Source organism: Stegostoma tigrinum, chromosome 1 (genome assembly GCF_030684315.1).
Source record: "Stegostoma tigrinum isolate sSteTig4 chromosome 1, sSteTig4.hap1, whole genome shotgun sequence".
Taxonomy (NCBI): domain Eukaryota; kingdom Metazoa; phylum Chordata; class Chondrichthyes; order Orectolobiformes; family Stegostomatidae; genus Stegostoma; species Stegostoma tigrinum.
This window is the reverse complement of record NC_081354.1, coordinates 78,704,889-78,731,170: the sequence shown is the minus strand read 5'-3', so window position 1 is coordinate 78,731,170 and position 26,282 is coordinate 78,704,889. Positions and strand designations below refer to the sequence as shown.

At 41.7% G+C, this 26,282-nt stretch overlaps 1 protein-coding gene across 1 annotated transcript in view; it reads left to right on the top strand.

The window, feature by feature from the left end:
• Positions 1-7,999: 7,999 nt before the first annotated feature.
• Positions 8,000-26,282, top strand: part of LOC132210568 (collagen alpha-1(XXV) chain-like) — a 370,441-nt gene continuing 352,158 nt past the window's right edge. Inside the window, exons 1-2 of the mRNA XM_059651301.1 lie at positions 8,000-8,691; positions 9,003-9,072. Coding sequence (XP_059507284.1) covers positions 8,389-8,691; positions 9,003-9,072 — 373 coding nt within the window. The 5' untranslated portion in view covers positions 8,000-8,388. The remainder of the gene's footprint in view (positions 8,692-9,002; positions 9,073-26,282) is intronic.

Sequence of the window (26,282 nt, the reverse complement as noted above, 5' to 3'; positions counted from 1 at the left end):
GGCGGCCCATTCTCGTCGCACGTTGGGCTCACTGTCTGCCACGCTGCCTGAACATGCTCTCCACAAAAGGTAAGTCAATTGAAATAAGAAGACAGTGAAGGAGGAAAAATGTAAAAGCAAGAGGAACTGATTGATCTCCAGGCAAGAGCCTTCGTGCTGTGCTGCTACTGCGCCACCATCTTGGACCACCTTATTTCTTTACCACTATGTTTGTTCACTCTCAAACATCAGCAATGTGATGGAAAGAATCATTGTCAGCGTTATCAAACAGCACTGGCAAAGGAATGGCCTGCTCACTGACACTTATGCTGAGCTCCAGGAGAAGGGGATGGGTCGGGTCATGGGGGACAGGAAGAGTCCTTGTGTACACTTAAGGCTGAGATGGGTAGATTATTCACCAGTTGGGGAATCTAGGCTTGTGGAAAAAAGGCAAGAAAGTGAATGTGAGGAATGTTGGATCATAGAGTGGTACAGCATGGAAGCAGATGCTTCGGTCCAACTTGTCCCAGCAAAGCAGACACCTCAAATCTGGCCTAGTCCCAGCATTTGGTCCACACCCCTTTAAACCATTCCTTTTCACATCCACATCCTTTGGAAAGGCCAGGACTGATGAGGGATAGTCAACATGGCTTTGTGCATGGGAAACCGTGTCTCACTAACTTGACTAAGTTTTTTGAAGAGTTGGCAAAGAAGATTGATGAAGGCAGAACAGTAGACGTTGTCCAAATGAACTTCAGCACAGTTTTCGACAAGGTTCTGCATGGTAGATGGATCAGGTTAGATCACATGGGAACCTTTTAAATGTTGTAATTGTATGGCTTCTGTCACTTCCTCTGGCCGCTCGTTCCATACACACACCATCCTCTGCATGAAACAGTTACCACTCAGGTCCTTTTTAAATCTATCCCCTCACACTTCAAACCTATGCTCTTTAGTTTTGGACTTCCCCACCCTAGGTAAAAGACTTGGGCTCTTCACCTTATCCAGACCCATCATGATTTAGTAAAACTGTATAATATCACGCCTCAGTTTCCAACACTCCAAGGAAAAAAAGCCCAAGTCTTTTCAGCCTCTACTTATGACTTAAACCCTCCAGTCCCGGCAACACCCTTGTAAACCTTTCTGCACCCTCTCAAGTTTAACAGCCTCCTACGTATAGAATGGTGACCAGAACTTAATGCAATATTCTAAAAATAGCCCCACCAATGTCCTGTACAGCTACAACATGACATTCCAACTTACATACTCAATGTTCTAATTAATGAAGGCAAGTGTGACAAATATTTCCTGCAGCTCCACTTTCAAGGAATTATGTATCAGCACCAAAGTTCCCCCAGGTCCTATTCAGTGCATAAGTCCCACCCCTGATTTGCCTTACTAAAATGCAACACCTCACATTTATCTAAATTAAACTCCATTCCTTAGCTCATGGGCACTATTGATCAAAGACCCATTGTACTCCGAGATAATCTTCACTATCCACCACATCACTTATTTTGGTGTCTTTTGCAAAGTTCCCTACCATGTATCCTATCTTCATTTTCAAATAATTTATATAAATAACAAAAAGCAGTGAACCCATCACTGATGCTTATGGCACACTACTGGCGCAGGCCTCCAGTCCAAAAAGCAACCCTCCACTACGTTCTACTGTCTCTTACCTTCAAGCCAATTTTATATCCAGTTGGCTAGCTCCCCATGGGTTCCCATGTGATCTAACCTGATAAATCAACCATGCAGAACCTTGTCGAAAACTGTGCTGAAGTTCATTTGGACAACGTTTACTGTTCTGCCTTCATGAATTTTCTTTGTCAACTCTTCAAAAAACTCAGTCAAGTTAGTGAGACACCGTTTCCCATGCACAAAGCCATGTTGACTATCCCTCATCAGTCCTGGCCTTTCCAAAGGCTATTTATCCTACTGAATATTGCAGCAGGCTCGAAAACTGAGCAGTCCACTCTGGTCCTATTTCTTATGATCTTATAGTCTTACCAATACTGTTAGAGACAGGTGTATCTGCAGCAGACAGGCTGGTGAGGATGACGTACCATTGTTTCTTTTTTCCCCTTAGATAGCTCTCTCACCACCTCTTGCTGATGCAGTACAGTAGCTACGTCCTTCAGGACTCAATAAACTCAGTGAGGGATGGTGCTACAGAGTCACTGAAGTTCCCCATCCAGAGTACATTCTGTGCCCTTCTTATCATTAGCGTTTACTCCAAGTGATGCTCAGTTTGGAGGAGTACTGATTCATCAGCCAAGAGTAAGGGGGATGGGGGAAAGCAGATTTGTTTGCTCGTGTTTGACCTGATACCATGAGTCTTCATGGGGTCCGGAGTCATTTGCACACCCTGCACCTCACTGAATACTATTGTTGCACCATGTCTCGTCGGTCTGTACAGCTGGTAGGGCAGTATCTCGATAGTAGAGTCTGAGAGACTGTTTGATTCCTTGAGCATGCCTGTAATAGGCTGTTGCTGGAATGGTCTGCAAATCTGCCCTTCCCTTCCAATTTTTCCACAAGCAGCCAGAATTTTGTTCCACAGACATGGCAAGGTGTGATGTTTGCAATTATCAGTGCCGAGGCTAATACAAGGTTGGCCGTCCAGTTTCATTCTTTAGTTTTCTATTCAACTGATTTATTTATTATACCGTTTCAGAAGGCATTCATGAGGGCATTGTTGTGGGTCTGGAGATACATGAGAGCCAAACCAAGTAAAAATGGCAGATTGGCCTCCCCTGAAGGGCATTAGTGAACCAGGTGAATTTTTAAAGCAATGACAATACAGTCGTCATTAACCTAGCAACCTTCTAGTAAGCTTTTGGTGAGGCCTGGTTTTCTGGACATTCAATAGTCCGTAGAGAACCTCCCAAGACTTTCCACAATGGCATTTCCTGCTCCCAAAATTCCCCACCCACTATCAACTCGCAGTCAAACCCTCGGTCACACCGTAGTCTCCCAATCACTTCACTGCCTTCCAGAACCCTTGGCTATTGATGCTCCCTTACCCAGAAATGTCTGCTGCTGGAGGTAACACGGTAGCGACTGGTGAGCCACCAGCTTTCTGATTGACTTTGGAGAACTGCACGGAACACTGTCCTCAATAGGGACAGTATCCCTGGCTACACTGAATTGGAATATATCTCCACAGTTACCACCAGCCAATGGAAGCTTACCACTCACTTCCTGCTCCTGTGGCTTTTCATTCATAAGTTTCAGTCCGATGATTCTACTATCCCATGACCACTTACATTAGTCAGCTCCAAATTTCTGCCACCCTCTATGGATAAAAACCTTTGTTTAACTTCTCTGCTGAAAAATCTGTCTCTATTTCTAAGATTACACCCTGCAATGTTGGACTCCCTGCCCAATGGAAATATGTTGACTCATATATATAGTCAGCATGAATTTGTGAGGGGCAGATCATGCCTCACAAACCTTAATGAATTCTTTGAAGAGGTGACCAAACACATTGATGAAGGTAGAGCAGTGGATGTGGAATAGATGGATTTAAGTAAGGCATTTGATAAGGTTCCCCGTGGTAGGCACATGCAGAAGGTGAGGAGGCATGGGCTAGGGGGAAACGTGTCAGATTGGATTCAGAATCGGCTGACCCTTAGAAGACAAAGGGTGGTAGCGGATAGAAAATATTCAACATGGTGCTCAGTTACGAGTGGCGTACCATCAGGATCTGTTCTGGGTCCTCTTCTATTTGTGATTTTTGTAAATGATTTGGATGAAGGAGTGGAAGGGTGGATTAGTAAGTTCGCAGACAATACAAAGGTGGGTCACGTTGTGAATAGTGCAGAGGGCTGTTCTCGCTTACAAAGGGACATTGATAGAATGTGGTGTTGGGCTGAGAATTGGCAGATGGAGTTTAACCCTGAAAGTGTGCAGTGATTCATTTTGGAAGGACAAACTTGAAAGCAGAATACAGGGCTAAAGGAAAGATTCTTGGAAGTGTGGAGGAGCAGAGGGATTGTGGGGTTCATGTCCACAGTTCCCTGAAAGCTGCCACCCAGGTGGATAGAGTTGTTAAGAAGGCGTATGGTGTGTTAGCTTTCATTAATAGAAGGATTGTGTTCAAGAGCCGTGAAGTTATGCTCCAAATATACAAAACCCTGGTTCAGCCACATCTGGAGTATTGTGTCCAGTTCTGGTCACCTCATTACGGGAAAGATGTGGAAGCATTGGAAAAGGTGCAGAGGAGATTTACCAGAATATTGCTTGGAACGGAGGGAAGGCCTTACGAGGAAAGGTTGACAGAGCTAGGGCTTTTCTCTTTAGAGCGACGAAGGACGAGAGGTGAATTGATGGAGGTGTACAAAATGATCCGAGATATACTTAGAGTGGACAGCCAGAGACTTTTTCCTCGAGTGGAGGTAGCCATTACAAGGGGGCGTAGTTTTAAAGTGAGTGGAGGTAGATATCGGGGAGATGCCAGAGTTAGGTTCTTTACTCAGAGAGTGGAGGATCATGGAATGGACTACCAGAGAGTCAGCTTCATTAGGGGCATTTAAACGGCTATTAGATAGGCATATTGATGATCATATAAGGTAGGGGTGGAGGTTAGATAGGCCTTAGGTTTAGGGTAAAAGTTCGGCACAACATTGTGGGCCAAAGGGCCTGTATTGTTCTATATTCTATGTTCCATCTCTTTAAAGTTTGGATCAAATCACCTTTCTAGAAATTCGAAGGAATGCAATCTTATTTCAATAGGCGGTATTTTTATTTTGTTTCTTCATGTCTGACGACTGTGAATGAGGTCTCATTGCAAACCAAGAAAAAGCGCCAAAGAAATAAACCTACACAATAACGTGCAGTCATAAGATGCTCCACTAGGTGTCATTATGATGCTTAGAATAAGCTCAGTCAAACTTTATCCTTTTGTGTTTGTTGAATTTAGAATCTAGCCACCATATAAATATTAACTCCGCATAAATGTGAAAATAACTGCGCTTTAAACTTCGAATTAATTGTCGTTATAATTTTGTTATTATAATTTCCACTAGCTCGACCCTGAAGAGGATTAATTTGTTATTTCACTGATACAAAATAATGCGGAATTGATTAGTGACAAACATAGAGGGAAAAAATGCATTAGAATGAATTACTCTAAACCAGACTGTTGTTTATGTTGACGGGCAAAATCCATTTGGCAGTTGGATCTGAATTTTTGTTTTCTAACTATTCTTGTCATCCTTGACAAAATGTCATCTAATAATCATGTGTAATATTAACTTATGTATTTTGATTGCATTATCTTTAATACCACTTACTAAGCTGTTTTCCCTGCACCCTTCTATGCAAACAGAAATAAACCTAAGAATAAGTGAGTATATATATATATGTTTTTCAAGCAATTCCAGTTTCAATTTTAATTTAATCACAATTCAAATTGTCTTGTTGCTCGATAAGCTCAGATGCTACAAATTGGGTGTCGGGAATTTGAATGTAGCGTAGACAATCTATGATTGTAGCTAGTTTTTTTTCAATGCCAATGTAATCATACCCTTTTTCTAATTATGAATCTAATTTTACTTAAAAGTGCAATTAAAATATTTTCCATCTTTCAATGGAAAGTTAATTTGTAGTTAATGTACACGAGTGCTGTTACAATAGCAAGCTTGGAGTTAATGTGCCTCAGTGCTATTGCAAAAGTGCTGCTTTTATCATCAAGCTATGTGGTAATTCACATTGCTGAAGCTGAAAGTGAGGTGACATAATTCAGCTCCTCCACGTAGCGTGGGCGATGTGAGAATGAATGCACTGTGCCTGCTGGTGACAGCATTGGAACAGTGAGGGAAGCGAGAGGAAAAGATGCGTATTAACCGCCTGATCATACCACTGTAGTTGGGTAGTATGTCTCCTCGTACAATGTATCTGAAAGAATGAATGAGTTCTGGGCTAATCAACAGCGTAAGCGTGTCAGATACATTAAAGGGATTTACCCCGTCAGTAACCTGACCAGCAACACTCAAAATAAAGCATCTGGCATCACTTTGTTTCTAAATCCGCTATTACCGTTATCAACCACCCGGAATGGATTGGCCGATTTCCATATGTACACGCTGAGAATTGTGTGAGCTATTTCCACCTGCCTCTGATTGCAGAGATTAAGAAAATAGTGTTTGGGATACAATGAGGCTGCCTTTGTTACTTTTCTTTCTGATCGCTACCGAACGCCTCCCACCGCCCCATCCCAGTCTCATTTTAAACAATTATACATACATTTGTGGTACACCCCACCCAACCAAACCTTCATCACATGTGGCCATCCTCCGCGGTAGCTAGAAACTTGACCTTGCTTAAGGTGTGCCACAAGTCGTTTCGTAATGGGCCATCCTTTCCACAAATACGTGATGTATGGTGAGCGACCAAGCCCGTTTATACACCTGCTCCCCACATCACTGTCTGCTTGAGACTCTTGCAATGTCATTCACATCTGATGGACGCGCATATCCACTGTCCAGCAGGGGTCACTGAAGGACAAGTGAACCCCGGAGTCAACCCACTGTCTGATTGTTCTGCCTTTAGTCTGGTGACAGTGAAGCCATCCCTACCTGAGCTGCAGTTTGCAGTTGAGGTTCAATCCCGACGTGACTAGGGCTGACAAAACTTAACGTTCCTCTCGTAGGACTCCAGTGCTAAAAGTGGGCACCAAGTGTACAAACATGCGAGGCACAGAGAGTGAGCCAGTGACTGCGGCGATCAGCTTATACTGACAGGGCTAACAGGAAGATTAACGAAGTAATAAATGTTAACCAATAATTTAAAATAACTAAAAGATGCAGTGTCTCCAATATCTTCTGTTCGCAATTTCTTGCTCGTCCTCCGTAATTATTTATCGGGAGCAAATCGTCCTGACTATTGATTATTCATATTCTAGGTCTGATGTGAAACAATATTCGTTTGCGCGCTGGACAACTGTTTTTAATAGGGTGGGATTTCAGTGCAAGGATAATTCCACAGATCACAAGGCCCACCTGCATTTGAAGTCGGGCCTTATCACGAAATAACTGTTGGGACTGAGTGGAGAGAAGATGGAAGATACGATGGTAAAGGTTTGTTGTTGCAACAAATGTCTTTGGAACACGCCGTATCAGAAAGGGAGATAAGACAGTGTGGAGCTGGGGGAACACAGGAGGCCAGGTAGCATTAGAGGAGCAGGAAAACTGACATTTCGGGTCTGGACTCTTCTTCAGAAATACTACATCAGAAAGGGATCTCTACAGTTAGGACAGAGGTGTGCAGGGTAGACAGAACGTACCGGGCCTTTTAAAGAAGTTTTATTTCCCGTGTCATTAACAGTGACAAAACATTCTGAGCAGACGGACGCAACTTCTTACGGCCTTTATCGATCTGGCCCGGCAGAAAATTTGGGCTATTGCGCCCCCGAATCATGACCGTTAGCTCAGAAAACACCCTGAAGTGTCTGGAAGTCAGTGACATTGTACAGTCCTATAAATTGTGGCAAAATAATCTCTCTCCAGAAAGTTCTGGAAATGCTCAGAAGGTCTAACAGCATCTGAGAAACGGGGTTCGTGTTTCAGGTTGATGCTGCAGCCACGCCTGCAGAATGTTTCCAGTATTTTAGCTTCCCTGTCCCTGTTGTAGAGTCTGTCCAGGCGCATGTCCCTTTGGAGTTACAGTGCGGTGGACAGTTCTTGGATGGAGTCTCTGCTACCCGTCTGTGCCCGCATCACTCTACATTTCAACCACATTACAGTCATTTCAGTGTATGTGGGACAAACTGAACCTCTATGTGTACTGACTGCAGTGTAATCGGTCCCACTAAATGTGCCGTGTGCCTCGTTGCTTGGAGTGTGTCTCATCCTGGGACTGGTGGTGTACACAGTTCGCAGAGAACACGGTGCGCTGTTCCCTAGATTAGGGGGCCTGGGGGAGGGGAAGAGGAGGTGGAGGTGGGGGGGAGGTGTTGTTTGCATATCTGGAGAGGGCTATGCTAATCAGCCTGGGACTGGAGACTGGAGGCGTATTTACCGCCTGCAGTCAGTACGCGGCAAACTAGACCAGGGTATCAGATCACTCAGAAAAGGCAGGCAGACAGAGAGAAGGACAGAGAGAGAGAGAGAGAGAGTGGACAGACAGGAGCTGAACCCATTCCCCACACATACACACACACACACACACACACACACACACACAGGGTGTCAGGTAGCAGCAACAGGTCAGAACAATCTTCTCATTCATTGAAGCTGGCTGGGCTTAGCAAAGACCCCAGGATCATTCTGCTCACTTCAGCCAGAGAAAGAGGGCTGTGTGTAAAGGTTTAAGAACCATTGCCTTGCCCTGGCACTGAGGATATCTCTCACAGTGATTGTGCCTTGCTGAGGGTTTGTTTTGTTGGTTTTTTTGCGGCGGGACATGCCGAAGATGTCAGCGGAGCGCAGCCCGAAGCGGAGTGGGCTGAAGCAGCAGGTTGAAGGTGTAGGACTGAGCCAGACCAGCCGCTGCTGCTGGAGCCTGGCGAACGCACTCTGGCTTCTGCTGTCCGCCGCTTCGCTCGCGTTTTGTGTCAGCCTCAGTGTGAAGACATCCCAGCTGGAGGAGAGGATCCTGCACCTGGAGAACGGCAAAGGAGACACTCTGCCTTACCGTAGCCCCAGCTCAGAGGCAGATCGGATGCGGCTGCTCGCCCAGGACAGAGTGGAGCAACTTCTGAGCCAGGTAGCGGCTGGTAGTGCGTCTGTGGGGATTTTTTTTGGCCCTTTCCCTTCGTGCTTTCCTCTTAACCTGGGAACGATTTTCGATTCGAAACAGCAACATGTGAATGCAAGTTCCGCCAGTCAGCTGGGAGAAGCGGGGGCCGCCAGTTTGCCTTCACTTTCTCCATGTCTGGCTGTAGCAAGGCTAAAGTCAGGCTCTGCCAGGATTGCGTTCAAAACCCAACCGGTCCCCCGTCCACCTCGAGGAAGATGCTGTACGATGCTGCCGCTTTCTGTCACTGACATGTCAATGCTTGTGTTGTCTCTCCATAGAGATCCTACGAAGACGCAGGGAAACGCAGAGTTGCAAGGGAAGCACCGACTGCATGCAACTGTCCAGCAGGTAGGTGGTCTGTGCTGGTGAGGGGAGACCTGTCCCAGCTCACAGCAATCGCACTGCATTCTCAATCCCAAGCGCTGCTGTCAATGCAAGCGGGACATGGGAGACGTGTTCATGGCAGCGAATTTTAACGGAGACATTAACCGGCTTCGATTCAGTTAATTTAGTAGAGACAAGGATGTGGTGAGGGTGAGTTAAACATGTGCCCGCCAATCGTCACTTGCACCCTCTTAAATTTTACTCCCAAAACTTGCAGTGAATATTTAATACAGGGATGATCTCAGGACACAATGGTTATCAATGCCGGGGATTTATACCTGGCCGTAATGATTACCAATAACTGGGTTGATGCTAAGACCCAATAAGTATGAATAACAGCGATATATACTCAGACTCAATGATTACTAATAACTTGAGTGGTACCTAAGATGATTCTAAGATGCAGTGGCCCGCACTACCTCCCAGCTGAAGATAATGCTGAAAATTATCACACCAACCTCTCCTGAGTCAATTTCCTTAATATGTATCCTTCAGATCAACTTTTCATGGCCTTATCTACAGTAAAACCCAATCTTTCCCTCCCTTTAATTTTTCACCCTGGCACAGTCCCTCAATTCTTCTGGTTTTAACAGAACGACTTGCAATCATTGATTCGAACCTGGTACATAGCTGGTTTTGCCCTTCATCTGCAAGTACTCTCAGTCATTGCTCGCCTCTGCTAAAACTACTCACTCCTCTAGCAAAGCTAGTGGTCTTTAGTTGGTTGCTGCAAACAGGAGCTGTGTAGTGGCAAAGTTGCTGGGTGGAAATCCGGAAGCCCAGGCTAATGGTCTGTGGCTGTGACTTGAAATCCCACCAGCAGGCAGTGGAATTGAAATTCAATTAATACATCCAGGAATTGACATCAGTCTCAGGAATGCAAACCATGATAATGAGCATTAATTATCAATGAAACCTATGTGCTCCACAAATGTCCACCATCCTTGACAGATCTGACCTACATTTGACACCAGGCACACAGTGACATTGTTGACACTCAAGTGCTCTGTGAAATGGCTTAGCAAATCACTCAGTTTGAGAACAATTAGGAATGAGCAACAAATGCACACATTTTAATGGAAGAAAGAAAATCTTTCCTTGAACCTCTTTCCACATCCCATCACCATCAAAAAGTATAAGGAGACCATAAGGCCATAAAATGTAGGAACACAACCAGGACATTGAACCCATGTCTGCTCCGACAGTCCCATCAGATCATTACTGATCTGATAATTCTCAACCTACACTCCTGCTTTTCCCCATGACCCTTGGTTCTCTGACTGAATAAAAATCTGTGTGTCTCAGCCTTGAATATATTTAATTAACCAACCTGAGCAGCCTTCAGCAGTCAAAAGAATTCTGCAGTTTCACTACCCTCTGAGAGAAGATATTTCGCTTCATCTCCGTCTTAAATATGCAGCCCCCTTGTTTTGAAGTTATGACCCCTGGTGCTAGATTGTCTCACAAGGTGAAACAATCTTTCTTCATCTACTTTGTTAAGTCCTCGGAGAATCTTGTATGTTTCAATATAGTTGGCTCTCATTCTTCTAAGCTTCAGTTGATGTAGGCCCAATCTTTTCTCATAAGATGATCCATTCATACCCAGGATCAGCCTAGTGAACCTTCTTTGGACTTCCTCCAATATCAATACATCTTTCCTTAGATAAGTGGCCCAAAATTGTTACAGTATTCCAGCCATGATCCTTCAAGTACCTTGTATAGTTTTAGCAAGACCTTCTTAATTTTATACTCCATTCCTTTTGTAATAAAGGATTAAAAATAAAAACACTCTACTTATCTTCCCTAATACCTGCTGAAATTATATGCCAGCTTTTAATGATTTATGCACAAAGGTTCACAATCCCTCTGCTGAAGCTTACTGCAATATTTCTCTATTTAAGTAATATTCAGCTCCTCTATTGTTACTGTCCAAGTGTATAGCCTCACATTTTCCCACACTACTTTCCACCTAAGTTTTTCCCTTTTTGCTTTACCTGTTGATGTCCCAACTATTTTCGTGTCAGCCATAAACACTTTTCTCATCCAGACTTTTTTTACCTTTCATTAGTTCCTTTCTCTTATCCATCAAGGTAAACAACTCTCAGAAATCTCCTCCTAGTTCTCTATTACCTTTCTTCATCCCCCTCTGAGTTTATCTTGTCCATGCAACCCAGTTCCCACAAAACTGATGACTATTCAATATCCCTTCCTGGCCCCCATGCTAACTGATGATGTAAATGTTTTCCAACCCATCGGGCATTATCTCGCTGTTGCCATCTCCTTCTCAGCCCCCTACAATTCCACTCCCACCAAGCTCTGACTTCCCTTCCCTCTCTGAAGTTGCTGAATGTGTATTTGATACCTAGATTCCTTCTCACAACTCAGTCTTTGAACCCCTTCAATCAAGATTCTGTCCGCTGACAGCAATGAAACAACTGTTCTCAAATGACATTCAATGTGACTGTCACCACTATAACCTTGTCCTTGTCATCCTTGACCTGCCTTTGACATAATCCATCTCTTTCATTTTCAATTGAATAGGCTGCTCTAACATGTATGTCTCTTAGCTACCCTATTGTAGCCAGAGATTCTCCTGCAATAGTTTGAACCAACCCTGAATCTTGGTCCCTTCAATTCATATCTGCATCTAGTCCCTTGTTGATATTATCTGAATACATCAGCTTCCACGTGTTTGTAGAAAACACCCAACTCTATTGAAACATTTTGCTTCTGCCCTAGCACAGCCTCTGTCTCAGGCTGACTTTATTTTTGGGAGTATTTCCATGCTACATGGCCAATTTCCTAACTTGTATGAATTCAAACTGATCCAAAACTTTGCTGCTGTATCACAACCTGTATCAAGCCTTGCTCAACCAACAGCTCTGTTCTCAATAACCTTTGATCTCAATCCACCAATGTTCAAAATTATAGTTTCTCATCCTTCTGTTTAAACATCTGTATGACCTTGCCCAGTTTTTATCTCCAAAACCCTTTTCAATCCTCCAACCTTCCAAGAGCTCCACATTTCTACAACTCAAACATATTGCATTTTCTGCAGCCTTTTTGCTCTGCTTATAGGCACCAAAGCCCTAAAAATTGGAATTCTATCCTTACATTTTCCTAAAGACTGGAATCCTATCTTCCAATATTCAACTTGCCACCTAACTCTTCCATTTTGAATCATTCCTTGTCTGATTACACTGCTGAGAAGCACCATAGAATGTTATACTATGCCAAAGGTGATATATATGTGTTATTGCTACAAACCATGTAAACTGGCAAAAAAAAGTTTTAAAAGTGGTCTTGTTAACTTGACTTTAAGATTGACATAAAACTCAAACAGTGGGCATCTCGATGTATTTTAAAACTAAATGCCTGTCTTTGCACTCAGGACAAGGAGCCGCATTCACCAAAACTACATATTAGACATTTAGGTGCATGCTACATGTGACTTTCTGACCATTCATTTGAATACCTGGGATATCACATGCAGTGTATGCCTGAATCAATGACTTCTCTGCTACGAGCAGAAACTTGGACAATTTCCCCTTTGTTGAATTGAATTATAAAAGTCAAAAGCCTCAGGTTAAACCTGCTTTCAAGACGTCTATGCTTTGAGTTTTGTAAAATTCAGTAATGAATAACAAATGAGAACAATCATAGTGTATTCTGAAAATAGTTTAAGAAAAGAATATATTTTTACTTAAAAAGTATCCCAATAGATTCTCAAATAGAAGTGATTTTAATTTTTGGCTTTATTTTGTTACGTTTGTTTATATGGGTCATTCCATGATTGTTGTAGAAATTGTCATTTGTTTTTGTTTGTCTTATGCATAACTGCATAGTATCGTAATAAGGCATGTTTTAATATCCCTGTTGCTTCACTTTGACATTTCTTTCAAGATTATGGTGCATTATCAAGGAAAAATGTTGAAATGCACTAACTGGATAGATCAAATAAATGGCATATATACAGAATAATCAAAGGTATCATGAGGTCATCAGTTCTTCCAAGACGCAAACTTTTTCAATTATCAGCTAAATTCCAAAAGCACATTATGACCGCAAAATTGAGCAATATGACTGTAAAGTGCCAACATCTATCCAGACGGTGAAGCATGTTCAGAAAAATTGAAAACCTATCTGAGCTTGCAAAATTGTTTTGTTTTTGAAGGCATACACAAAAAAAGTGTCTTTCTTTTTTATTTATTGTACTTTTCCTAGTGTGCCATCTGTTGCAGCAATCCCTGGCCTATCTTTTCAACTGTGCTGTGTGGTTCTTGAAAGCTACATTTATTTTTGCAGACTATCCCATGAATTTTCATGTAATTGCATTTGTTTTGATAAGATACAGGAGAAGAATGCCATTTACTAAGCAATACTACATTCATGGTGTAACAGTGTCATTTCTGAGCTGTAAAACTAATCCACTTTTGTCAAAAAAATTGGAAAGTTAAATGAAGTAGTGCAAGATATTTTTGTAAAAAAAATCATGTAACACCAGCTATCAATTTATATGGTAAAAAATTTGTATGTTTCAAATCAAGTTTAGCCCAGTGAAGTAGAATATTTCATTATTTACACTAAACTCAGCCTCCAGCTTGTTCAAACACCAGGTAATGTCAAATTACCAGTCTGATTTGTGCAGTGCAGCTTTACTTTAGTGATAAGTGAGGAGGAAATAAAATTAGAGCATGTACACCAGTCTGATTTAAATCATGTTGTTTCTCAACCAGCCCTAAGCCATTGTCAGGTGGAAGGCATTTTTAATCTGAATTGAGATTTAAGTTAATAAGCATCATCAACTATAAAACAATATGAGGTGTAAATGCACTGGAAAATCAAGCCTAAGAACCTGTTATGGGATAATTCAGACAGTGGCAGACACTTGCTATAGAGACATACTGAGATCGAATAGTACAATGAGAAAGTAGTGAAAGATAAGATCAAACGATAATATGTAGATTGTCAACCCTTATACTTCTAACAGTTTGATGTCAATAATTTGTTATTCATCCTGGAGCATGGAGTTTTGTCTTTTTTTTAATAATTAACAATGAGGCAATAGGCATATTTAGGGTTCAGTGCTGAAAATAGTGTTAGTGTGAAGCAAGCAATGCGTATCACCAGGGCATTAAACAATCTGCTTTGAGCTTTATTGCGCCAAGTTTGTACAGACAGGACTAAAACATTAAATGTTAGAGCTGACATTTGTTTGTCAGCAGGGGCAGCTGCTCTTTGAGTACAGATTAGAAATTAGCATGAAAACAGCTGTCATATTTTTTGATTTATAGCAAAATTATAAAGGTACCCAATTTTGTGGGATTGGATTATGCAAGAAATTATTAATAAATCACTTTCCCTGAATAGGTTGTAATTACTTGCAGAATTAAAGTTGAATCTATCTTAGTGGCCACCAGTTATGTGGAGCCTCTTTGGAAAATGGAAGGATCTTTAGAAATTGCCTACAGTAATGACTTGTCTGTTGCTGCCTGGTGACTGATGTGTTTCTCAGCAATCAAGTACTGCATGCGGTCTGAAAGGTAGATGCTCATTAGGGAACAGTTGTCAATTAAAATATATGTTGTATATTGTCTGGAAACTTTGCTGCATCTGTTTAACTAATATGGATAAAATACATTGCACCCATTTTTCTGCTTTACATAGCAATGTCTATGTTCAATAGCTTTAAGTTGAAACAGATGAAGCCCTATATGAAGCATCAAAATAGTGCAGTAATTGATACCATATAGAACTGCATCTAAGTAAAAGTTTATAACGTTCTCAATCGTGCACATAAGATTCCAACTTTGGCTAGATGGCATACCCCATGAATTATTCCTGAATTATTTTTCAAGTCATCTTTTATTGAGAATGAGAAATTCAGAAATATGCTGAAAAATGATTGGTCTGTTATCAATTCAATGATCAAAACAACAGATTGCTGACAACAGCAAAACCACTGGAATTAGGCAACTGTAAGTAACTGACAATAAAGAAGCTGTGACACCAGGATTCCTTAACCCATTTTGACTGCTTACTATAAAATTTGTGGTTAGCCATAGTGACTCTTAGTTCCACTTGAATCTTCAGCTGAAAAACTCTATTTGCCATCTGTTCAATCTACAACCGTGTGATGTAACAAAGTCCTCTGATTTTAAAATGATCAGGTTAGCCCGTTGTTCCAAGACTGTGACCCTATGTTCTAATTTTTCAGCCAGTGGAAACATTTTCTCAGCATCCACTTTATCAAATTAAGGATAGGAGTGGGGATGTTCACTGATGATTGAACAGTGTTCATCACCACTAATGGCCCCTCACATCTGTGTCCATATACAGCAAGACATGGATAATACTCAGACTTGGAACAAAAAAAGAAGTTGCTGGAATAGCTCAGCAGATCTGGCAGCATCTGTGGAGGTAAAAACAGAGCTAACGTTTTGGATCCGGTGACCCTTACTCAAAACTTTTCTGAGGAAAGGTCACCTGATCTGAAACGCTAACTCTGTTTTTTCATTCACAGATGCTGCCAGACCTGCTGAGCTTTTACAGGAACTTCGTTTTTGTTCCTGATTTACAGCATCCACAGTTCTTTTTTTTAAATACTCAAGTCTTGGTCTGATAAATGGCAAATAACATTTGTGCAACACAGGTATCAGACTATGACCATCTCAAGCAAGATAGAATCTAACCATATCTTCTTGATATTAAATGACATTACCATCACTGTACCCACCACTACCAATTTTCTTGGGTTTACCATTGACAGGAATCTGAACTGGACTAGTAATCTAAATACAGGAACAGGTCAGAGGCTAGGAATTCAGTGGCAATCAACATAGCTCCTCTTTCCCAATTTCCTGCTGATCTGAGCTTGGGTTCTAGCAGAGCCATGTGGATTAAAGAACTGAATTCTTGAGGGTTGGTAGTGTTGTTTCCCCAAGCAACTTCAGCTGCTTCACATTTTCCCTTCGATGTTCAATTGCATTATCATCATAGATGCTCCACCATCAATATTCTGCATTATAGCATCAACCAGCACATGACCTAGATCAGCCATATAAATACTATGGCTGCAAGGACACACAACTCATTTGATTTCCGTCCATAAGGCAGAAGTCAGGATGTGATGGAATGCTGTATTGTGCAGATACAGCTCCAAAAACATTCAAGAAGCACAACACCATCTAAGACAAGCACTCCATTCAACTGGCATCTCATCCACCACCTTCAACATCCAGTCCCTCCAGCACAGGTACACTGTAGCCGGAGTGTACACTGTTTATAAAATGTACTGCAGCACCTTCCAAACCTCTAACACCTGAAACAGAAAAGCAGTAGGTGCAAGTGAACATCACCACCTCCAAGTTTCCTTTCCACATACAGCTCTGTCTTGGAATCTATATTGCTATTCATTCAGTATTGCTGCAACAAAGGCCTAAAAGTGCATTGTAACTGTACTATGGATATATTGACACAATTTGAAATTCAGCAAGGTGGCTCGCATGCATTTCATCAAGGCCTATTAGGGCTGGGCAATAAATACTGGCTTTTATTTCATCCCATGCACAAATGAAGAATTATAAAAATATTTTGTATGCAAACTATCAACAATTTGCACAAACCCACAGTTAAGAGACAACTATGTTCCTGGGAGGTATCAATTCAACCTACATGGATTTTCACTCTGGGATAGAATGTACATGGGGTGGTAAGGGGGGTTGGCAAGTATGTGATGGGTGGGTAGGAGGGAGGATGCAAGGAGTTGAAAATAGGAGTCATGGCAAGTTACCTCAGAAGGTGTTCAGATACTGCAGTGAAGATGAAGGACGGGCAAAAGGCCAGCCTCAGTACACGAGCACCATGTTGAAGTGATGGAGACAGGGAAGGAAACAAACTGCAGCACAAGAGTCCTTGCACTTCACAACTCCACACACATCCTGAATACATCCCATGTTCCATCTGTGCCAGGACAAATTTCCTTATGCCCCCCACCCATGGCCTGCTATACCATCCACATTAACCTGCATCATGTTATTTTCCCTGTGACCCTCCATACTCTCCATGCTAATCTCTTCCCCTCACTGCCTGCCCTAGAGTCCTTCATAGCCCCTATGTGAATTTAGTGACAACTTATTTCAACCCATGACCCCATTACCATCATACTACTATGCCAAGTCACCCAGTATCTGCCATGTGCTAACCTTAGGAATCATGCTGAAATTAGATAAAGTTTGTATTTACTACTTCAAAGCAAGAAACAACCTCATTGACAAAAGAAAGTCACTACATTAAACTTCCTTTAATCTCTTTTAAAAACAAACATTTACTGTTTCACTTCAAAGGGTTTATAACCACTTGGGAATCCTCAGTAAACTGTGAAATGATGGATACTCCTACTGTGCTAATAAGGGATAAGCCATTCAGGACTGAAACGACGAAGAATGCCTTCACCAAAAGAGTTGAAAACCTGTGGAATTCTCCAGCATAGAAAGCTGCTGGGACCAGTTTGTTGTATATATTCAAGAGGGAGCTGGACTTGCCCCTTGCAACTAGAGACATCAAGTGGTATGGAGAGACGGCGGGAGTGGGATACTGAGATTGTATGATCAGCCGTGACCATATTGAATGGTGGTACAGGCTTGAAGGGCTAAATAGCCTACTGCTGCTCCTATTTTCTATGTTTCTATCTAATGAAAGGTTGTGAAAGTCATACGGCACTAATTCTGTAATATTAACCCTCAAGCTATGTCAACAAATAGAGTGAAATAGCAAGCAGTGATTGATCAGTTGAGGCATTCAATAGGGTCTGGATGATTATTTGGATACAAATAAAGTGCAAGAATATGGGGAAAAAGGAGGAGATTGGTGCCAGGTAATGACACTGATTTGAAGAGTCAGTGTAGGCATGATAACCCAGATGACCTCCCTGAGACAACCTGCACCAAGAGGTTTATGTGATTCTATGATCCTTATAACACTGCAGACAGACAGTTTTCTCCAAATATTTAAAGCTTAGGAGATTTAACTGCCTTCACAGTCATCTCAAAAACTCCCAACAGTTATTTTGAAAATTTGAATGCGTTTATGAACTTTTTACAGACATCATAACTACTTTCAAAATCCCAAGGATACCTCACTTCCTAAAGGGGCCGTGACCCCTCCCAAAGGTGACTCAGGACCATCTCCAGAAGGGTTCTTTACATTTCCAAAAAGGAGCCCTACTTCTCCAAAGTTCTCCAGCGGCTCTATACCTGCTCCAACCAGGTCTAATGTGCACAAGTTGTGTTTTGAACATCCCTTTAGTGAAGAGCACATCTGACAAAGTCAGTTGCTGTTCCACATGTTTGTCAGCAAAGCATGGATGAGCAAATTAGCATCCAACACCAGTCCTGCCTCTTGGGATGTTGGGTCTGGGACTTCTGTATTTTTGCTAAGACAGACAGCTCACTGTCTGCATGAACATTCAGGACTAGGTACCTAATATATCCAGTTGACTGTTGTGCGTCTTTCTTTTGTTTAGCTAAAGTGGCATGATGCACTTTGATTATAGGTGGAGGTAGTAATTGAGGAGCAACTGTCATATGCTGAGACATCCAGTCAAAGGTGCTCCTCCAGTCTTCATCTGTTTCCCTTTGGGTTAACTGACAATAACCCTGTTCTCATAGCAACCAACTACCCAGTGCTGTTTCTTCAAACACTGCAGTCCACAGATTGCTGCATGATTAAAACACCATTGCTATTAGCACATTAATGGCTGCTGTTATACATAATAGTGCCTTGTTGTTAGGTATTATTTGAAGATTAGGCAAGCACTTTTCTTTTCATCTAGGACTAGGAATGTAGCCTCCACCACAAGGAATTAAGAACATAGAAGACAGAATTGATGTCAATGCCATGAAAACTGGCTTCATTTGGCATCTTGTTAACACAGAAATTGTCTTAAGTTATTGTAAGTTGAAGAAGTATTTGCACAGTGGGAGATATGTGCCTATCCTACAAATCATTGAGTGACCACTATTTTGCAGCTAGTTTGTTTTCAATTATAATTCATAATGGCTACTGTACTTGAGCAGGGAATATCTTCATATCGGTGGGTCTGTCACAGATATGAAGGTGCATTTATGGGGCTGCGTTGTGAGATTTGGGAGGAGGGGGTTAATGGGGCATAATATTTAGTTCATCTGCTTAAAAAATGGCCTTGAGTTGACGTGCTGTAAAAAAACTGTTCAGGGACAGGTAGTCCTGCCCTTGAGCACTGCCAGCCAATCTGATTGTCAACCAACCCCAGCAATGTCAGAACACAGGAGTGAGAAGTGCTATGACTGGAAGGAGTCCCAAAAAGAACATAGATTCAAACGTAGACGTGAGTCTGGGGTGCTTTGTCAGGAAGGGACCAGGGACCCACAGGAGGGGAGAGGAAGAGGGGTATGGGGTCTGGGTTCTGGAGGCCAATGAGGAGAGGCACAATGAGGCATGGGGAAAGGATTCTATCCTTGGGCACAAGGCACTCCCCGAAAGGAGGAACATCTGCTTCCTTCCCACTTTATAACCCATGTTATTGAGTACCCAAGATGGCCTTCTTCATTCCACTCACTCCGTTCACGCACACTGCTGTAGCAGAGGTGAAAATAAGCTTGTAACTGGCCCATCATTGGTCAGTTAAGAGCTTCAATAGGAGTGAAGGGGCTAGCTGTTACTTAATGAGGACAGCTCGAGGGTGGGTAAGCCACCTGTTATATTTTACCAGCTTCCTCCCCGCAACTCCATTCCAACTGCAAACACACATGTGTTGTGGGGAAGCAGTAAAAATCTTCCAATATCTGTGCTAATATGCCAGTGTGGTGAAGAGTCTAGGGAATCGTTGTTTGCATACTTTACCCACCTATAAAGTAGGGCTTGGCAGCCTTCCTGGGGCTATTAAACATTTTTTTTTGCCATGTCCCATGGGTATTCACGCAGCTTTAATTATGACTCGACTTCAGTCTCCAAAGACATTAGCAATTAAGTGTAAACATGTCATGCCTTGATGCAGCCAGAATACAACATCAGTTAGTGAGTTCAAAATACTGCAACTTGGGGTACTGCCTATAATACTTTGGAATGTATGATATCATTTTGCGGCAATGACTAACCAGACCTTTCCCCTTTCTTCAAATTCTCACAAGTGTCCTTTGTTTCGGTACACTGTATTTTACTGTATTGTGTTGGGCAATATATATTAAACTATACCATGTATAGTGTCATGGTATTACTTCATTATAAGCACTTAGTTGATAAACAGTACTGATCTGTTTCAGATGTGTTAAGACATATATTAAGATGACAGTTGCATGGTAATGTAAAATAATTGTGAACAGTTGTTGATTAGCATAGAAAATAACTCACATTCTAATCTACTTTAAGAGTTCAATGGATTCTCCAAGAATCTAACTATAATAATGGAAATAAAGTAAAGTTCATGATCCCTTGCAACAACAAAAACAGAAGTTGCTAGAAAAGCTCAGCAGGTCTTACAGCATCTGTGAAGAAAATTCAGAGTTAAAAAACAAGTCATTTTTTTTATCTCATCTCGGAATTGAGTTCTGAGGATGGGTCACCTGACCTGAAACATTAGGTCTGATTTTTTTCTTCACACATGCTGCCACACCTGTTGCGTTTTTCCAGCAACTTCTGTTTTTGTTCCTAAATTACAGCATTTGCTGTTCTTTTGGTTTCTCTTGCAACAAGCCTGACTTAAACTTACCAACACAGCACATCATTTTAATTCTCGTAGCCTGTTGTTGGTGCAACTATTTGGCAAGGTGAAACAATACTGTTCATTCTTAAAGATTCAAAATGCACAACTAGTGTACCATTTACGTGATTCAGCAAAACTCTTATATGGAATCACACCAAAATTGTTCTCTCAATGAAATCCAAATTACAAAATCAGATTAACAATACTGACATAAAAATTCTGTACTTCAATCAAATTATGGATTGCAATGATGGTTTATATAACAAAATTAGCTCAGTTGGCTGGATGGCTGGTTTGTGATGTAAAGTGATGCCAATGGTGTGTGCTCAATTCCCACACCAGTTGAGGTTACCATGGGAGAGATAATGGGAACTGCAGATGCTGGAGAATTCCAAGATAATAAAATGTGAGGCTGGATGAACACAGCAGGCCAAGCAGCATCTCAGGAGCACAAAAGCTGACGTTTCGGGCCTAGACCCTTCATCAGAGAGGGTCTAGGCCCGAAACGTTAGCTTTTGTGCTCCTGAGATGCTGCTTGGCCTGCTGTGTTCATCCAGCCTCACATTTTATTATCGAGGTTACCATGGGCACTTTTTTCCCTCACTTGTGGTGTGGGGACCCTCGGGTTAAACCACCACCAGCCATCTCTCCGTCTAACAAGAGAGCAGCGCTATGGTCCGTTAGGCTTATAACAACTTTTTATACAAGTTAGCATTCCTTTATTTTACTGATAAATATAACTCGATCTGATTGGATGCACTCATAAAATTACCTCTGCTTTTAACTGTAAACTTATTTCTCATCGGATTACCCTGCTTTATACTGGTGAAACACAGGAGTTTCAATTCCACGCTGAGAGGAGGTTCTCTGGTCTAGTTACTGCATGCCATACAGCTAGTAAAGTTCCAGATCTATAAAGTGAACTGTGAAATGTGAAATCTCCATTATTTATGATTAAATTGATTAAATTTTGGCCATTTGTATAGCTAAACCATTTTTTTAAAAAGGGAAGTGAAATAATTAGTAATGACAGTTAAGATTAATAGACGAATAGTTAAATAGGAAAAGTAATCAAAGCGACAAAAATGGTAGCACTTGGAATATCTTTAATAAACATTGCCGTTCAACACATTATCATGTTACATGCCGATTTTGTATGGCCACTGTAAGAAAGAAAATGGTTGGTTTACTTATTCAGTTCAACAAAGTGTTGTACTGATGTACTGGAAATAAATAGTAAATTTGAAAATGTTTTGTTGGCACTGTGCTAGCGATGGGTGTGTCTGCATGATTTGTATTTCCTGTGTGACCAGTCTTCCTGTTTGTCCCAGACTGTTCTTAAAATGGGGAAGATTTAAAATATGTCAAGTCTCACGTGAATACCAGGCAACAAGTTATAATTTAAGGACATTATTATGTTCTGTCACTGAGCCAGATGCCAGTTGTATGCACTGCTGCAGTAAAATTTAGGATAATTGCAATAATGAGTTCTTTCATTAATATTAAAGAAGCACCATCCTCTTGGAGCCTAGCATGGAACTTTGATGTGAAATTAAAACATAATTCTTCTCACTTTCTAAGCCAAAATAAATTGTAAGGTAAATGCTTTTGCCTGATGATATTGACTTTGTTAAAAGAAAGGGTATATTAGTGCAATAATTTTTTCATCTTGATTCTGAATCAAAATTTATTAGGGTATTTAGATTTCCCATCATCAGTAGTGATCGATCCAAACTTCCGTACTGAGAATGCAGGCAAATAGACCCAGTCCCAAAGTTAGATATCTCTGTTGCTGACGGACATGGACAGGCTTATTACAATCGAAATATGACTGAGAGAAATACATATTTTCTTCATTTAAACCCTCAGATAATGGGCACTGGGGCGCCAGTGTAACTGGTATCCCACTTTCCTGGGGACATGCTAGTACGAACAATAACAGTCCAACGCCAATGGTTAATCAAACGCATTGCCTAAAACAGGAAAATCCAAAGATAAGGCCAGAAGACGGAAAGAAATAGAAATAAGAATAGTCCATCTTCCTCCTTGAGCCTGCTCCTGCCATTCAGTGGGCTAATGGGTTGATCTAACATTCCTCACGTCCACTTGCGTACATTTCCCCCATGACCCTTGATTGGCCTACTGATCACAAATCTATCTATCTCGGCCTTAATATGCAGAAGGATCTCCTTCTATATCTGTCTATGGCAAAGTGTTCCAAAGATTCACAATCCTCTGAGGAAGAAATTCTTCCATATCTCAGTCTTAAATTGTATCCCCCTGCCTTTATTCTGAGACTATGCCCTCTGATCTTAGATTCTCCCATGAGGGAAAAAATTCTCTCAGCATTTACCCTGTCAAGCCCTATAAGAATTCCATATGTTTCAATGAGATCATCACTCATTCTTCTAAATTGCAACACATACAGTCCCAATTCTAGTTAGCCTTTATTCATAAGACAATTCCCTCATACCAGGCATCACCCTAATGGAACCTTATACAAACTGCCTTCAATAATATAACATCTTCCCTTAAATAAGGGGACCAAAATTGCTCAGATGTGGTATCACCTTGTGCAGCTGCAGAAAGATTTCCCAATTATCTTCCAGCACCATGAAATAAAGATCTCCAACATCCTGCCATTTGAAGACATGAGCTTGTGTTATGCCAAAACAGTAGGATTGCCCAGCCAAGGGATGTCAATTGACCTATCCCTGAGACTTCAGAGGGCTCAGAGATGTAATCAGTAGATCAGAACCTTTCCAAGAATTTCACAATCTTATGGTCATACTCATTAGCAACTCAGAGCTCACATGCTCGGAACCTACTATTTGTAATTAGTTGTGTCGGGGGAGACTTATAAACCATTGAAGTCATTGGATCCTTCCAAGATAGAGAACACCTGTCTGATCAACTAGTAAACAATTCATAGCTATATGTTCAACAAGAGGGATGACATTCAAATCCTGCTGTGGCAATGGTGGAATTTGAATTCAATTAAAATCTGGAATTAAGAACCTAATGATGACCCATGAACCCATTGTCACTTGTCCAAAAAACCTACCTGGTTCACTAATGTCCTTCAGGGAAGGAAACTGCCATCCTGACCTGGTCTGGCCTACGTGTGGTTCCAGACCCACAGCAGTGTGATTGACTCTTAGGCAGCTGTCAGGACAATTAAGGAAGGACAATGAATGCCAACCAGTGATGCTTGCATCATGAGCATGAATTTTAAAAAGTGCCCATCATTTTTTCTGTCAGAGGGCAGGCATACACATTTCTTTGGGTCACATGATTTCTAAGCATTAAATGGGAAATGGTAACATTTGGGTATCATTTCTTTTCAAATCATTCTGTGGCAATGCAAACAGAAAGGGCCTCCATTCAATTAAAGTATTGGTCATATTTGACCACAAAAACACCATGCGCAAGTCACCACAAAACCAAAATAGCTGAGAATGCTGGAACTCTGAAAGAAAAGCTGAAAGTTCAGAAAATGCTTAGCAGTTCAGGCAGCATCTATGGACAGGGAAACAGAGTTAATGGGTGGAATTTTCTCTTCTGAGGTTAAAACTCATGGCTAGCCTCAAAAGTGGGGGAGAGTTCTGCTTGGGGGCATAGACTAGTTTTCAGTCTTCTTATCCCATTTCTCTTGCATGCACTTGTGAAACACCAACACGTAACAGTAGGAAGTTCTGTCCCCTGGTGGGAGCTTCAGGGCTCCAACTTTCTCATGGCCTTTTTAAACAGCATTCTGATTGCACTTCACTCTCTGCAGCACTCTCAATCTCTACTCATCAACCTCACTCCCCACTGAAAGCCGTGTCCAAGAGCAAACAAAATGTTGCACTACAATTTCGTGAGGCCTTCCTAGATGTTCTCCCTTAGACTGTCCAGGAGAGAAGAGTTTTGTCCCTCATTGGTGACAACAAGAGCCCATCTCAACTGCTGAAGGCAGCCTGGTCAGGCATGACTGAGGGGGTCAATATTCAGGAGTGGCCAAAGGAACCTAGTTTCAGTGCTGCAAGACAATAAGTAATCTGTTACATTCTTTCAGGGGTTGTCCCACAGTATATTCAATGCTTCAGGGTCCTATGTTTGTAAGTTAGCATTGTTATATTGTTCAGGGGCTATCACAAAGAATCTGCAACACCACCAGCTACAACTTGGCTGACCTGCAGTTTTAACGAAAATTTATTGACAAACACAGAAAAATTCTCCATCTCTCCATCTTCGGTCCGCCTCCCCCCTCTCCCTATTTATTCCAGAGCCCTCACCCCATCCCCCTCTCTGATGAAGGGTCTAGGCCCGAAACGTCAGCTTTTGTGCTCCTGAGATGCTGCTTGGCCTGCTGTGTTCATCCAGCTCCACACTTTGTTATCTTGGATTCTCCAGCATCTGCAGTTCCCATTATCTCTATCACAGAAAAACAAGTGCTCCTTTAAGACCTTCTGCCTCACAAAAACTGACCAACTCATTTTTCCAACTCCACTTCCACTGCATTGCTCACAAACTGATGAAAGTAGAAACTCAAAATTATTCAGGCAGGTTGTATTCACGAGAGGCAAGACAAATACAGTTCAATCCTTTAGCGATGCGATTTGTGAAGTTCCAAGAGTTCTATCTCATGGAAAAAACACGGTACATCTGGCTTCTTCAGAATTGAGAAAGGGACACTTTACATTAGCTCTACTTTCTCTCCACAAATGCTACCAGACTTACAGAGTTTTTCCAGCAATTTCTGATTTTGCTTCTGATTTCCAGCATCCACAGTTCTTTTGTTTTTTTTTAGTTCTATCGCATCATAGTAACTCACCAATAACCTATTTACTGATGTCCAGTTTAGGTTCCACTTGCCTCCAGATCTCATTACAGCCTTCGTACAAAGATGGACAGAAGTGAAATGAGAGGTCAGGCATTGATCTATGCCCATCAAATTCACTGGCTTCATCAATAACCTGCCATCCATCATGAAGTTAGAAGTGGGGATGTTTCCGAATAATTACATTGTGTTTGGGTTCATGCTCAACTTCTGTGATAGTGACAGAGTCTGTATCCACATGGTATTAGACTTGGACAATGTTCAATCCTGGGCTGGTAAATGGTAAGTAATGTTTATGCCACACAAATTGCAGGCAATAAATATTTCCCATGGGAGCGAGTCTAATCATTTCTCCTTGGCACTCAATAGCGTTACCATCAAGTGTCCCAGCATCAACATCCTCGTGGTCACCATCTGGATCAACCACATAAACACTGGGGCGAAGAGGTTGGTTGAGGAATTAGGTGTTCTGTGGCAAGTGACTCTCATCCTGATTTCGTCAAGTCCTTCTTGCGTGTACAGGACACAAGTTAATATTGTAAAGGCATGCTCTTTCTTTGCCTGGATGACCGCAGCTCCAATACTTAAGAAGCTCAATGTCAACCTAGACAA